At 41.5% G+C, this 13,442-nt stretch overlaps 1 protein-coding gene across 1 annotated transcript; it reads left to right on the top strand.

Moving 5' to 3' along the window:
• The first annotated feature begins 2,334 nt into the window (after window positions 1-2,334).
• hs2st1b (heparan sulfate 2-O-sulfotransferase 1b) lies at window positions 2,335-13,099 on the top strand. The gene is made up of 7 exons (XM_079350110.1): window positions 2,335-2,920; window positions 6,404-6,642; window positions 10,358-10,443; window positions 10,749-10,887; window positions 10,968-11,065; window positions 11,576-11,733; window positions 11,897-13,099. The coding sequence occupies exons 1-7, from the start codon at window positions 2,797-2,799 to the stop codon at window positions 12,121-12,123; spliced, it is 1,071 nt and encodes a 356-aa protein (XP_079206236.1). The 5' UTR covers window positions 2,335-2,796; the 3' UTR covers window positions 12,124-13,099.
• Window positions 13,100-13,442: the final 343 nt, after the last annotated feature.

Here is a 13,442-nt window from a genome sequence, read left to right as displayed (position 1 = left end):
GTACCTCCTCTGACAGCAAACGTTTCCCTCAGAAAATAAGAGTGGAAAGAATAAACGTATTGTCTCTGTTAAGTGATCAAATAAATGCTTCAAGCTCACTAAAAGTAACTCTATGTAGCTCAGCTTTCATGTCGTTATCCTAAAAGACATAACACTGATGAAGTTTGCTTGGTGTCCTGTTTCCTGTCATCAAATAGTCTAACAGATTGGTAAAGGGGTTTTTTTTTGCAGACAGATGATCTTTCAAAAATAGTGACCTAGTTCTGTTTTGACATTTGTCTTTATAATAGTAAAGAAGAATGACAATTATAAATTATGACACATTTATTTAGACGGGTCTAGACGCTTCTAAAAAATAGCTCAACCAATCCTGTAAAGACAAAGCATGAAACACGTTTTCAGTGTGATTTAAAAATGTACCCAAAAATTAAACTCAGTGCTCTTTTGGTTAAGTAAAAACATTTCATACATGGAGGAAACAAAATCACATCACTATTCAACAGGAGTGAACCAAAACCTGAAATAAAAGAGAGGATCAAAACATCTGAAACAAATAAGCGTACTGATTGTTGTTTTGTTGTTTATCCCATTAGTGCTATCAATAGAAAAAGACGTGGTCATCAGTGTAACCATGGTAGTTACCTGTTATCTGCAGGCCTCCAGCACAAAGTGATAAAAAGAATAATTGTCACATTGTTTCAGGGTAATTGAACATAGTAACGGTTCTCCTCAGATAGATGTTGCGTCTTTGATACAAGCCTTGGTCATTGGATGGATGCTGCGCGGTGTCTTTCTTTCTGACAGCAAACGTTTAAAAATGTACCCAAAAATTAAACTCAGTGCTCAAGAATAGACTAAAAACTTTTATAAATCTTATAGTTAGGGCTAGCTTAGGACCAGCTCATAGTTATACTGCTATAGGCCTAGACTACTGGGGGAACTGGCACCAGGATCTCTTATCTCTCTCTCCCTCTTTCTCTCCCAGCTTTCATATCTTATTACTGCTTGTCACTATCTTTATATTCTAACCTCTCCTTTTTTCTGGGAGCTCCTGAGCTCTCTTCGGTTCCTTGGGACTGTTGGTGAGGATGGCCTGCCCAAACAACCAAACAACCGCCGCCCCAAACAAACAGACGAACGGAAAATATAATGTAGCTGGTTAGTTACATGCATAGAGATTGTAGTGGTCAAGTGCAGACACACTCTGCACCATGCAGCAGTCACAATATAAAGTCACTCCTCCTCCTTTTGGTTCGAGGTAAATTCTCTGAAAAAATACTACGGGTCTTGCAGGACAAACTCCGGGTGAAGTTCGAGCACAAAATATATCTGTTTGAGTTCACATATACAGCTCCTCTGCATAGACTGTTTAAATATAACAGCTAATTCATTGTCTCCCTCATGTCATGGAGGCCTGCAGAGAAGCTAAAATTTCTTACCTGGCCCTTTAAATGATAGTTCAGGACAGCATAGAGGGTGGACTTGTGAGACTCTTTTGACCAAGTTTTTGTTAAACTGTAATGGGGGAGAGCAAAACAAGGACTACATTACAAATCTACTATTAAAAACCCAAGCTTTTGCTTGTCAGTTTTCTGTAGTTATTTTTTTTATGGTACGTGAGTGCATATATCAGAAACATTTGTACACGAGAATGTGTATGACTATAAGAACTAGCTTTCATCTTGTTCTATACTATTGATGTTCTTACAAATACATTTATTCACTAATTAATTTTGCATGGGGTTCGAACTGTGTTGAGATAATTTGAAACGACAAGAAATGTATTTTCGCACGAACAGTATGTTGGCAAAAGAAATATTAGAGCTGTTACGTCTTCATTCTTGGAACTCTGGCTCCACTTTGTGGCCAATAAATGCATCACTGCTCTGTTTGTGAAGCAGGATAAATTCACTTTTAATGAAACATCTTTATTCTGATGAAACATGTGTGGTTTTTTTCTATTAGTTTTACTTGATTAAAATAGGAAGCGGGAAATATACATAAATAGACGAAACAGGCAAACATTGATTGTAATGGTTAAATAAAACACCCAGATATTACTTTCATTGATCTTACTTTTTTCCCATTATTCCTACTGCTTGCACGAGACTTTGCCATTCCAATAAGTTGAGCTAATGTTGTTTGTGGAACATTAAATAACAAGACATCATGTGTTTCACGTGATATTGTAATTTCTTCTCCGTTCAACCAGTGCATGAAGTAAATAGTAGGATCCAGCAGGTGGCGCAATCACATTTAACATTAGGTTGTGATCACACCCCTACTCAAAGACACGAAGAAGAAAAAGACCGTGTACGGAGCATAGACTGTACGGAGGCTTCTGGCTGCAACAAGCTGCTGCAGAACAACTGTGCGGTTAGGAGTCTTCTTTGAAGCTCTCTTCTTCTCCACCTTCGGCTGTTTTAAATCAGATAGAGCTACTGGACTCCACAGACTGCCGGCTGAGATTAAAGCGATCAAGTCTGAATTAAAAATACGAAGAAACATCCTCTTTAAATGCTGAAGAAGAAGACGCTTAGACGTCGCTTTAAAGTGAGAGTTAGCGGAGAGGCTAGCATAGTTAGTGTTGGCTATCCGAGCAGGATGATTGTTGTGATGGCAAGTATGAACTTGTAGCGTTAAACTGCTCACTGCTCTGAGAAGATTATTTTAATTTGTTTGTAGTGATTGGACGTCCGGTTTCCATAGCGACAGTAAGTAAGCTCCTTAGCTGGATTAGCAGTTAGCTGTTGATCTGTTTAGTAGTATTAGCGGTATGGTTCATCCGGTTGTTTGATGGGGCTTTTACGGACCATGATGCCGCCTAAGATCCAGCTTTTGGCTGTTTTGGCGTTTGGAGTGGCCATGCTCTTCATCGAGAACCAGATCCAGAAACTGGAGGATTCCAGAGCCAGACTAGGTAAGACTAGACTCCCCTGCATGGATAAGGTAGTTGACTGATGTTGTGAAGTCTGGTGCTCAGTCACAGAGGATCTGAGGGAATATTTAGGAACAACAAACAAACACTTCATTGTTTCCAGCAGTGAGATGTGACCAAACACATATTTGACATGCTTTTAATTAAGAGACGATTTTTCATTTCGCTTCAGAGAGAAACTTAAACAAGAACTTGTACGATTTGTTGTTGTTATTGTTATCTCAACCATCTCAATATATCCAGTGATGGATCATTTATAAAGTAAATGACACCCAAACTAGAAGTGATTGTCAACATAATGTTGATCATGCTCTAAAGAGTGTTAAAATCAGTTTTATTGAACATGTGTGTTTAACTTTGGTAGACTGTGCTCTCTCTGTACAATGTAAACGTGAAATAATAACAATTAACTAGAAATATAAATGGATAATTAAAAACTAATATGTACAAGGCTAAATAAGATAATAGTGCTGTGGTGAGTAGAGCAAAGGGATGATGAAGTAAAGATGAGGTAGTTGTCTTTTACAGTATTCACATTATAGTGTGTGCTTAAATTAAATATTATGTGTACATTCACAGAGACAGTTTAGTTCCAGGGTTATTTGACAGTGACAGGTCTGACACTCTTTGACTGTTCAGTGTTCATCATGTGACAGCCTGGAGGAAGAAACTGTTCTTATGACGGGCTGTTTTGGCGCACAGTGATGTGTAACGCCTGCCAGAGGGGAGGAGCTTAAACAGTTTGTGTCCGGGGTGTGAGGGGTCTGCAGTGATGCTACAGGCCCGTTTCCTGACCCTGGACCGGTAGAAGTCCTGGATGGGGGGGAAGGTCGACATCGATGATCTTTTCTGAAGTCCTGATTGTCTGTGTCTGTCCAGTTTGGTTGCAGATCCAAAACGTGTTATGAAAAGGTGTAGAAGGAAATTCTAAATATTTGGATTCTTGCCTGTTCAAAACAACAATAAGAATTAGAAGAATTAGAACATCTGGATGCACTGAGCGTGTCTGTTCAGACAGGCACGGTCTCAGGATGAGGGTTGTATTGTTTATATCGATATGATTGAGTTTCACAAACAAGGATACAACCTTGAAACAGAGATTGTGGGATAGTTTGTTTATTGTAAGACGCTTCCAAAATCAGATTCACCAAAGACTATACATTTCCTCTAAAAAAGGATAAAGTGCTTTAAGTGGATTCATGTTAGCAGCACTCATGTCAACAGCACCACCCAGAGGAGTCATGAAGAAGTGACTTGGTGAGTGAAATGGCTCATCTGATTAGAAGGCTAAATAAAGGGTCAGAGTGAAACACTATGTTCTCCCACTCCTATGAGGATATGTAATTAGTCCTTTTGGCCTGGTGTTAGTTACTCTGCCTCTTCACTGGTCTCAGGATCATTTGAAAGATCTGATGTGATCATGATGGGTTGCGTCCTCAACATTAAAGCTGCACATGGCGACTTTCTCATGAATGAAGGCCTACAGTGACTTAAATATATGAACTCCTTTTTGTTAAAACAGTGTTTCTCAACTGGTGGGTCAGGACCCAAAAGTGAGCAGTGGAGCCACTTTCAGTGAAAATGTGTGCTGGTGAAGAAATTGTGTCCTTTAAAAACGTGTGTCTCTTGATCCTGTCACATGTTTTGAACTGAATTCAGACTGCACTGTTCTTGAAGAAGTGAATCTGTTTGTTTGACAGTCGGCAACAATTCTGGCCGAGGACAATGAGATGGTAAACATTAACTGCACATTTTCTCTTTCAAGTCTTTAAGAAAAGGGAATCAACAAAGGATCATGGATCTGGCTCTACACGCAGAGTGACAAACAGGCTGCAGACACATGTCCTCTCTCTCAGGCGTCAGACGCTGCCGGGCTGCAGCAGGATGTCTGCGTTCTATTGAGTGACACACAGCTGCTCCTACAGATACTCACAAGGCCATTCCTGTAATTGGCTTTAATTAACATTGCAGCAGAGAAAAGAAGTGTGGGAGAAGCACATTTAATTATGCCTCCTGTCAATGCTATCATCAAAGGCTTAATTACTAGTTTCAGTGTTATTGTGTTTGGTTGTTTTTCTTAATTAAAGAATGCTAACAGGCCTCACTGGCCTTCATTTTCAAACCACTGGTTAATTTATGCAGCAGACGTACCTTTTCTCTTTTTTTCTCCGCGGTCATGATTGTGTTAGCGTCCTGACACCCGCTGTGCCGGCTGCTATGTGGAAAGACAACAAGCGTGGACTTTAAGATCAGTCAATCCCAGGCTGCAGTCTGATGTGTGGATGTCAGATACTTCCAGGATTGCGTTGGTTGACTTTGGAACGGCTTGCCACCAACAACTAGCAATTCAAATGAACTTTCCTGGGGGTGTTGATATCGGATATCGATCCAATATTAGACAGAAAATGAATGTCGGATTTTGCATCTGAAATGTCTGATATAAGCGCTCCGATAAGCGGACCATTTAACTGACTTTAAAAGTATCATTTGTTTTTATTCGATTTATTTAGCTTGTTTTTCAGGATCTTCTCATTTATATTTTATTCAGTCGTAGAGTACTGTAGAGATCATGTTGAAGGTTAAAATGTATGTAACCAATTGGTTAATAAATGGGTTAGTTTTTCTCATACCTGCTGTTGCTGACTATTCTCTGAGTAACATCACTTGATCAAGCCTTTTCTATGTATGACTCGTGCTGATATCGGATCGATAGATATCTGTGTCGTATCTGTAGTGAAAAAGTTGTTTCGGGACATCCATAAACTTTCCTTTTAAAGACAAACATCTGTAAATATCATGGCATCCCTATGAAAGTAGATGATTTATTCAGTCTTTTGTTTCATTAGTCCTTTTTCACACAGAGCAGCAGCAGGCTTCAGCTTTACACATTGGACTCTTTTTGTTTACTGGAGGTGAAGTTATCAACGCAGGTCTCCTCTGTGTCCGAGCCGTCAATCAGACCTGGGAAAACATTGGTTAAAGCACTTTAATGTCAACAATGACTGATTCTCTTCCACCCGTCACGTCAGCTGGGCGATGTGAGGTGATTAGAGGCTCGTTTATTTCAAGGTGCCGTTCTCGTTTTCAGACGAGGATTCATTTATTGTTCATGTGCCAAAGGTTTTAGTTTGAGTCAAGTCATTCACAGAGTTCTCCTCCTCTCCAAAACAAACGGATCCACTTGATCAAATCAGTTTTTACATTAAAGGAACAATTATTAACTTGTGACGCCTAGTGGTTAAAATGGGTACTGCAGTCTATATTTGAAACATTGAAGATAGCTGGAAGACAAACTGGCTGCTGCATTGTTGTCAGACATGGCAGCACTTCAACGTAACTTAATGTCTGTGATAATACAGTAAGGTTTCATTCAGTCAATATCTTGGTCCTGAGTTGGTCCTGTAACTCTGATGACTTACAATTAAATCATGAGACTCATAAATATCCTACTTTCTGGCCATTCAGAACGCACCATAGCCCGTCACCAGGTGGCTGAAGTGGAGCAGCGTCACAGTGAAGATTCCGGCCGGGAATCGTCACCGCTGTCAGACAAGGACGACATGGTCATCATCTACAACAGAGTACCGAAGACGGCCAGCACATCGTTCACCAACATCGCCTATGACCTGTGTGGGAAGAACCGCTTCCACGTCCTGCACATCAACACCACCAAAAACAATCCTGTCATGTCTTTACAGGACCAGGTAAGACCCTGGATCATGGCTGCTTTTTCATGCTGCACTTCCTTTATTTTTCCTTGCATATTTGCAAAGCTGCTGCAGAGAAACTTGACTCTACCTCAACCGTGAACTCATCTCTGTCATGCTTATAATAGAGCGCTCAATACAACAAAGAAACAAAGATAGAAGAGTCCTTTGTTGGCATCACAAGGACCGGGCTTATGACAGGCCTGTGGGTGCTTTGATGAAAACATAATCAAAATATGGAATTAAAAATAGGCTATTGTTGTGGTCAAAGCTGTACTCTTTGTAACATGAAACATCTTCACATGGTTCTGCCTTTAAGACTCGGCAAGATATAAATAAGAATAAAAAGAAGGGCTTTGAGCACGGCTGTGTTAACAGGCCTCCCATCTGTGCTGTGTTGAACTTCACCAGCAGTGTTTGTTAGTGAAGGCTCCCACTGTAAACTCTGTTTCTGTGATCTTCTCTACAGCATCTGCTTATACTCCACATCTGTCAGTGACTTATGAAGCAGAGAATGCAGAATGAAAGGATGCAGCTTTAACAGTCGTGCTTTCTCTCTTCGTTTCGATCAGCCTCCACTTTTCTTTAAAGACGGTTTCTAAGCGAACCAATAATATTTGCTGTGTTGATGCTTTTTAAGAGCTTTTGTTGTGCATGATAATTTCCAGAGAGTAGTCAAATGCAATAAAACAGAAAACACTTATTTTCTTTGAAAATACATGCCTTTAATAAAACAATCTTAAACCGTTTAAAACGCTTGGAAAACACGACATGATCTTGATCTAAACAGACACACGAGAGCCACATCAAAGGAGATCAACGGATAATCACTGGTGAACATTAGAGAGACATGCTCAGAGACAATATCATGTACTGAGGGAGGTCATCAGAAATGTTCCCACTTAGTCTTCAGACCGTCTTCAGTGAGGACAGGATAGGTCAGGTTGGATGTTGGTATTGGAATAAATCTTTTGTCTGTGGATCAATAAGTACTGTCCACCTGTCCATATCAGCTGCATCGCTGTATTCATGGAAACATTCTGTGTGCAGACCAGTGAAGATGGAAAGCATCAGCTGTAATTCAACCCATCAGGCAGGCAGTGAACCATTAAGCATGAATGAATGTGTGCAAACAGATATCTGTGCTTATACAGCATGTGTAATGCCTAAGAGCATCTACGGTCCCTCGTGGACTTTTTTTAGTCAACACCGACCTTGGACTTAAAATTATGGTGACGCACAAAAAAGGAATCAAGTCTTCTTTTTTTTGCTCTGTGCGGGTCACACTAAAAGCCCAGGACAGTTACAGTGACTCTCAGGGGCCAATATAGTTGTCTGATGGTAGCTGGTTGGTTCTGAGATTGAGCCAGTATTGACCTGAGAAGCCCGTTGTTGGTAAAGCAGAGGAAAACATTTTCCCCTCTTTGTTGATTAAAGGTCACACATTATGCAACATGTTTCTCTAACGCTAATATGTATCCTTATAGCTTGTCTACATGAAAAAAGTCCTTGCCGTCTTTTGCTTGGTCCACTTTTCAGAAAAAGTGTGCTCAAACAGGCTGTTTGGAGATTTTCCCTTTATGACATCACAAAGAGCAGTAACCACTTCCCCAGGTGGATGAAACTCCCACGGCTCTGTGTTTGTTCTGCCCTGGGTCTGCCTTCACACTGTAAACATTAGGACATGGAGCGAGAAAGCCTGAGTCACCCAGGCTCTTCCAGAGAGGGGCGGGGTCAGACACAGCTCATTTACATTTAAAGCTACAGACACAGAAACAGCCTGTTCTGAGCAGGGGTTTATAGGCATGATCAAATGGATTGGATTTGGAACAACAAACTTCAGACATTTTTTGGGCCGCTCTGGGACTGATTTAAGCTTGTTGAAAAGAAGGATCATATGTGACCTTTAAGTGCTGCTGCTGAGTGATGACTGTCTGTGTTCTTTAAAGCTGTATGTAGTAAGGCTATCAAAACACACATCGATACTGTTCGCTCGGAGATATATCAAGAAAAATAGAGCGACTCAGCAGGAATAAAACACATCTCTGTCTCTTCAGCATTCTGAAGTGTCATGATTAAATATAAGATGAGGACAGATCTGTCCACCACAATCAGAATTGGCTGGTTAAGCCTCACTCGCTTCTGTAAACCATAACAGGAAATTCTGATTTGAGCTGTACTCTAACTTTAGTCTTTCTTTCATATACACAGACTCTTTGTGCATGTCTGAAAAGCTCCAGAGAATATGGGGGGCATCAGCAGTCCTTACAGCCTGATCCACTGTTTCTGTCAGTGCAGCTCAGGACACACAGTGTGTGAATGCCTCAAAGCTAAACTGGTGTTATTTCTGGCTGTCGGTGCCAAGGTAATATCCTGTCTGCCCCCTCCATCCTGCACACGGGGTGAGAGCATCAGTCTGCTGGCACATTTCTCTACAGGAACATTCAGAGTTGTCTCCAGTAATAACATTTAGCCTCGACAAAGCCGGTCACCGACATGTTGTTTCTCCCTCAGACCACAGAGAGTGTGTCAGAGACAGCAGTCATAAATAGAGACACTGCGGTTATTTAGAACCAAAAGGGCCGCAGGTGGAAATGACATCAGCTGATGTTACGTCATTAACATGCTGATTTTAGTTGCATATCAGAGTTATGGCACTTAAGCATTGAATTAATCTGAGCAGTGTGATTTGTGTTTTATGCGTTTCCACTAATGGTGAAGTTTCCACAGCAGAGAAGTTTTTAAAAGACTTTTATTGCTTCAGATCTTCATAACTTCATCTCCCCTGTCACTATAATCAGGATGAACGCTCCTCTCAGGTTTTCTGAGCTGCTTTCCAATGTTTGCTGGCTGCAGAATTTGCCTTCAGGCCTCAAACAGACAACCTTAACTTTTTGATGGACAGCGTTGATGCAGTTTGAAAGGAAGGCTGCAGGCTCTACCAGGAGGAATGTTTTACCCCCTCTGAATGTTTGTTGGGGATTAAAAAGTAATACGCTTTTAATGAGGCGTTGATACTAAACACAGTGAAATAATTCAGTCAGATATGACGCAGAGTCAACATACAGTTATAACATCTATCAGTGAGTTTACGTTCAACACTTTCAAATTCTACTTGTCGACGGCAAAATGAATATAAACATTTCTGCAGAAATAAAAAATGACCAGCAGGGGGCGCCGTGTGAGTGAACAACGCGTCTCGTCTGTGGTTCCTGCTGGGCGACCCTGAGGAAGCTGCAGGTAAGATGTGTTGTTCCCTCACAGTGCCGGGATCACACACGTGCACAAACACGACCTGTGAACGTCAGTGGAGAGATGTCAGAAGGGGGCTGCAACACAGGGAGCGCAACAGAGCTGTCGGCCTGCTCAAGGGCACCTCGGCAGTACTCTGGAAGTGCCCTGACACCTCTCCAGCTACCAAAACAACCTTCATATTTTATATTTTGGTCCAACCCTCCGCTTCCCAACCTAAGTCCCTACAGACTGAGCTGCTGGCGTTAAGGATAAAGGACGACGTCCTGCAGCTCTGGAATGTGTTAAAAGTCCTGTATTACGAGCTCACTCTTGTTAATCATAGGATATAAGGTATTGTGAATGCTTATTTATCTAATGATGAAGAAGTAGTTATGACAATAATAAACTCTGGAATGAGCAGAGCAGGTATGAGTATTTCCTTCGGCTCGATAACTAACAACATTATCTTTGTCTTCAGATTCGCTTTGTCAGGAACGTCACGTCATGGAGAGAGATGAAGCCCGGCTTCTACCACGGGCACGTAGCCTATCTGGACTTCTCAAAGTAAAGCCCTTCATGTACTTGAAATCCCATTTTAATATCCAGATGAGTTACAAACAGTAAGCAGATGAGATGAAGTCATGTGTTGACGTGTTGATTTAAAGCGTTGTTGTCGTATCTCACCTGACACTTTTATTCCTCTGCTCATGATCTTGATGCTGTAAGTGTCTGTTAGCTAAGTGTCCCGATGCTGCAGCTACACATTCACTGATGGAAAGGCTTTTTTTATAGTAGGACAGACACACTGTCAGAACAGAACAGAAATGTGCTCCTCAAGTGTCAAAGTCTTAAAAATCTGTGTTCCTTAGATACAGTGCGAAGAGTAAGCCCATGTACATCAATGTGGTGCGGGACCCGATAGAGCGCCTGGTGTCGTACTACTACTTCTTACGTTTCGGAGACGACTACAGACCAGGACTACGACGGAGAAAACAAGGAGACAAAAAGGTCTTTATCGACACTTTCACTCTGATAAGTGTGTCCCACATCGTGAGTTTGTGATAGCGAGCGTTTCTGTTGTCTCGCAGACATTTGACGAGTGTGTGTCATCGGGAGGGTCCGACTGTGCTCCGGAGAAACTCTGGCTGCAGATCCCCTTCTTCTGTGGACATCATTCAGAGTGCTGGTGAGTGGGCCTCATCGCGAGGTGCTCATGTTCAGAGATGTCAGCAGTTAAAGGATGACAGAGAGTCTGTTTTCATGTACACTAATAACTGTTAACAAGCTGCGGGGAGTAAAACTGAGTTATGTTTGGTGTAACACTAATATACATTTGAGAAACTCAGAAACAGTCTTCACAATGTGTCATATATTTTTTGACTGCTAGCGACGTTTCACTTGTTATATAACTAGTTTTAAAGCAAGTGTGCAACTGCATTGTTCTGATTTTATGAATTCAAACTGGGTTCTAATTAAATCACCTTTATTCTAAATGAAACGTAAAGAAACTGAAAATGATCACATCACAGGAGGCTTCCTGCCTGACATACATGTGGATATGTGTATGTTCCTTTTTAAATGTTCAGTCTTTAATCACATACTGGGCATCACTGAGCGTTCACAATCAGAGGGAAGTCTCCCAGGTCAACATCACGCAGACACACCTATAAACTGATCCACGTGTTGTTTTGTGCAGGAATGCAGGCAGCAGGTGGGCTCTGGAGCAAGCCAAGTTCAACCTGGTGAACGAGTTCCTGCTGGTTGGAGTGACCGAGGAGCTGGAGGACTTCATCATGATCCTGGAGGCTGCACTGCCTCGCTTCTTCAAGGGGGCCACAGACCTGTACAGAACAGGTACGAACACAAACCACAGAGGAGCCTCTCATCAAACCTCTACCTCTCCAACATTTCTGCTCGTGGCGTCTGTCGGCAGGAAAATGATCATTCAAGTGCATAATTTATGTTACCAAGCTTGTCTAGACTGACAGACTCATTAAACTCTCTGATGCTCCTCCAGGAAAGAAGTCACATCTGCGAAAGACCACCGAAAAGAAGCCCCCAACCAAAGAGACTATCTCCAAGCTGCAGCAGTCCAACATCTGGAAAATGGAAAATGAGTTTTATGAGTTTGCACTTGAACAGTTCCAGTTTGTGCGAGCCCACGCTGTCAGGGAGAAGGATGGAGAGCTTTTTGTCCTGGCTCAGAGCTTCTTCTATGAGAAGATTTACCCCAAAGTGAGCTAAAATTTGCAGCTGGAGGACTGACGGGGGCTGCATGGGGACTTTATGAGGACTCTATTGGAAGTCGCGTACACTGGGAGGAGAGGACACAAGTTCACCAAGTGGCGCTGGTGAATGTGTTTTCTGGGATTCGAAGTTAGAGCCCGTTACAGAAAATCACTTTTTTTTTTTTACGGGGTCTCATTTTTGTAATGCTGGTGCAGCTGCTGAGAAGACTTAATGTGGATAAACTGTCAATCTAAACACACAAAGGATTCAAGCCGAGGTCTCGAGGTTGAAATAGTTCCTAAATGTGTCTAAACACAAACAAAAGCAGCCTTTTTTTAGCAGACCGTTAAAAGCAACAATTTTATCCAAGTTAATCATGTAAAAACCTTCTTTCAGTGTTTGTTTTTTTGAAAATGACACGTGCTCAGACAGCTCCATGTTATCTTTTTTTTTTTTTTACGGTTTTGCACACTACCTTTTAAATGCGCAAGTGACAGAAGATAAAACTGATGAACAAAGCTGCGTTTGTACATCGTGCTCTGCTCTGCTGTGAACGTATTCTAGGACCAAACGGACTCGATGGACCATAGCATCCTTTGGTGCGTGACTCGTAATTTTTGTATTCCTCTGAGATGTTCTCAATGTTTGACATCATATCAGTATTTTATCACGGGGACCGTGTTATGCATCGTTTCTCTGACAGGTAGGCCTCCGTGTTGGCCTGTGAGAGGAGCTCAGCTGCAGCAGGAGGAGGCTCTAATCAGAAAAGGAGGGGCTTTAAGGAGTACAGGGTTTAGCAGAGCTTTGGCAGGGTCACAAAGAGAGACAGGGCCAAACTGGTAGTGCCTTAATCATAATGTACAAGACCTTTGACCCCCCCCCCATCCATGTTTCGTTTTCTTGTGTGTATTCTTACAAACCTTGATTCCTGTTTTTCACCTTAATCCTTCCAAACAAAACATTGAGACCTAAATACAGATTTCTTGCTTCATTTGTTGCTTCCTGTTTTTTCTGCTCTGAGTTGATTTAAACTCCTCCTGATTGTTTCTGTGTCGTGTAAATCCTGAAGACGCCGATGAACAAGAAGCGTCTTAGAACTTCTATGTATTTTGCATGACTCTGACACTGTTTACTTAATTTGAATCAGGGACAGTTTTTACAAAATAACATTAGTCAAAGAAAATGTGCTTTATAGCTAATTAAACTAACTAGCTCTATTCCATCTGTTGTCTCTGGGCAGGTGATGCTGACAGTTAATAACAGATCCAGTCTTCTATACACATGCACTAAGAAACGTTTCATTCGAGAGAAGAACACAGAACAACATTAAAATA

This window comes from Symphodus melops, assembly GCF_947650265.1.
Source record: "Symphodus melops genome assembly, chromosome: 8".
Lineage (NCBI taxonomy): Eukaryota > Metazoa > Chordata > Actinopteri > Labriformes > Labridae > Symphodus > Symphodus melops.
Note: the sequence above shows the minus strand (reverse complement) of the source record. Positions and strands in the feature narration are given on the sequence as shown.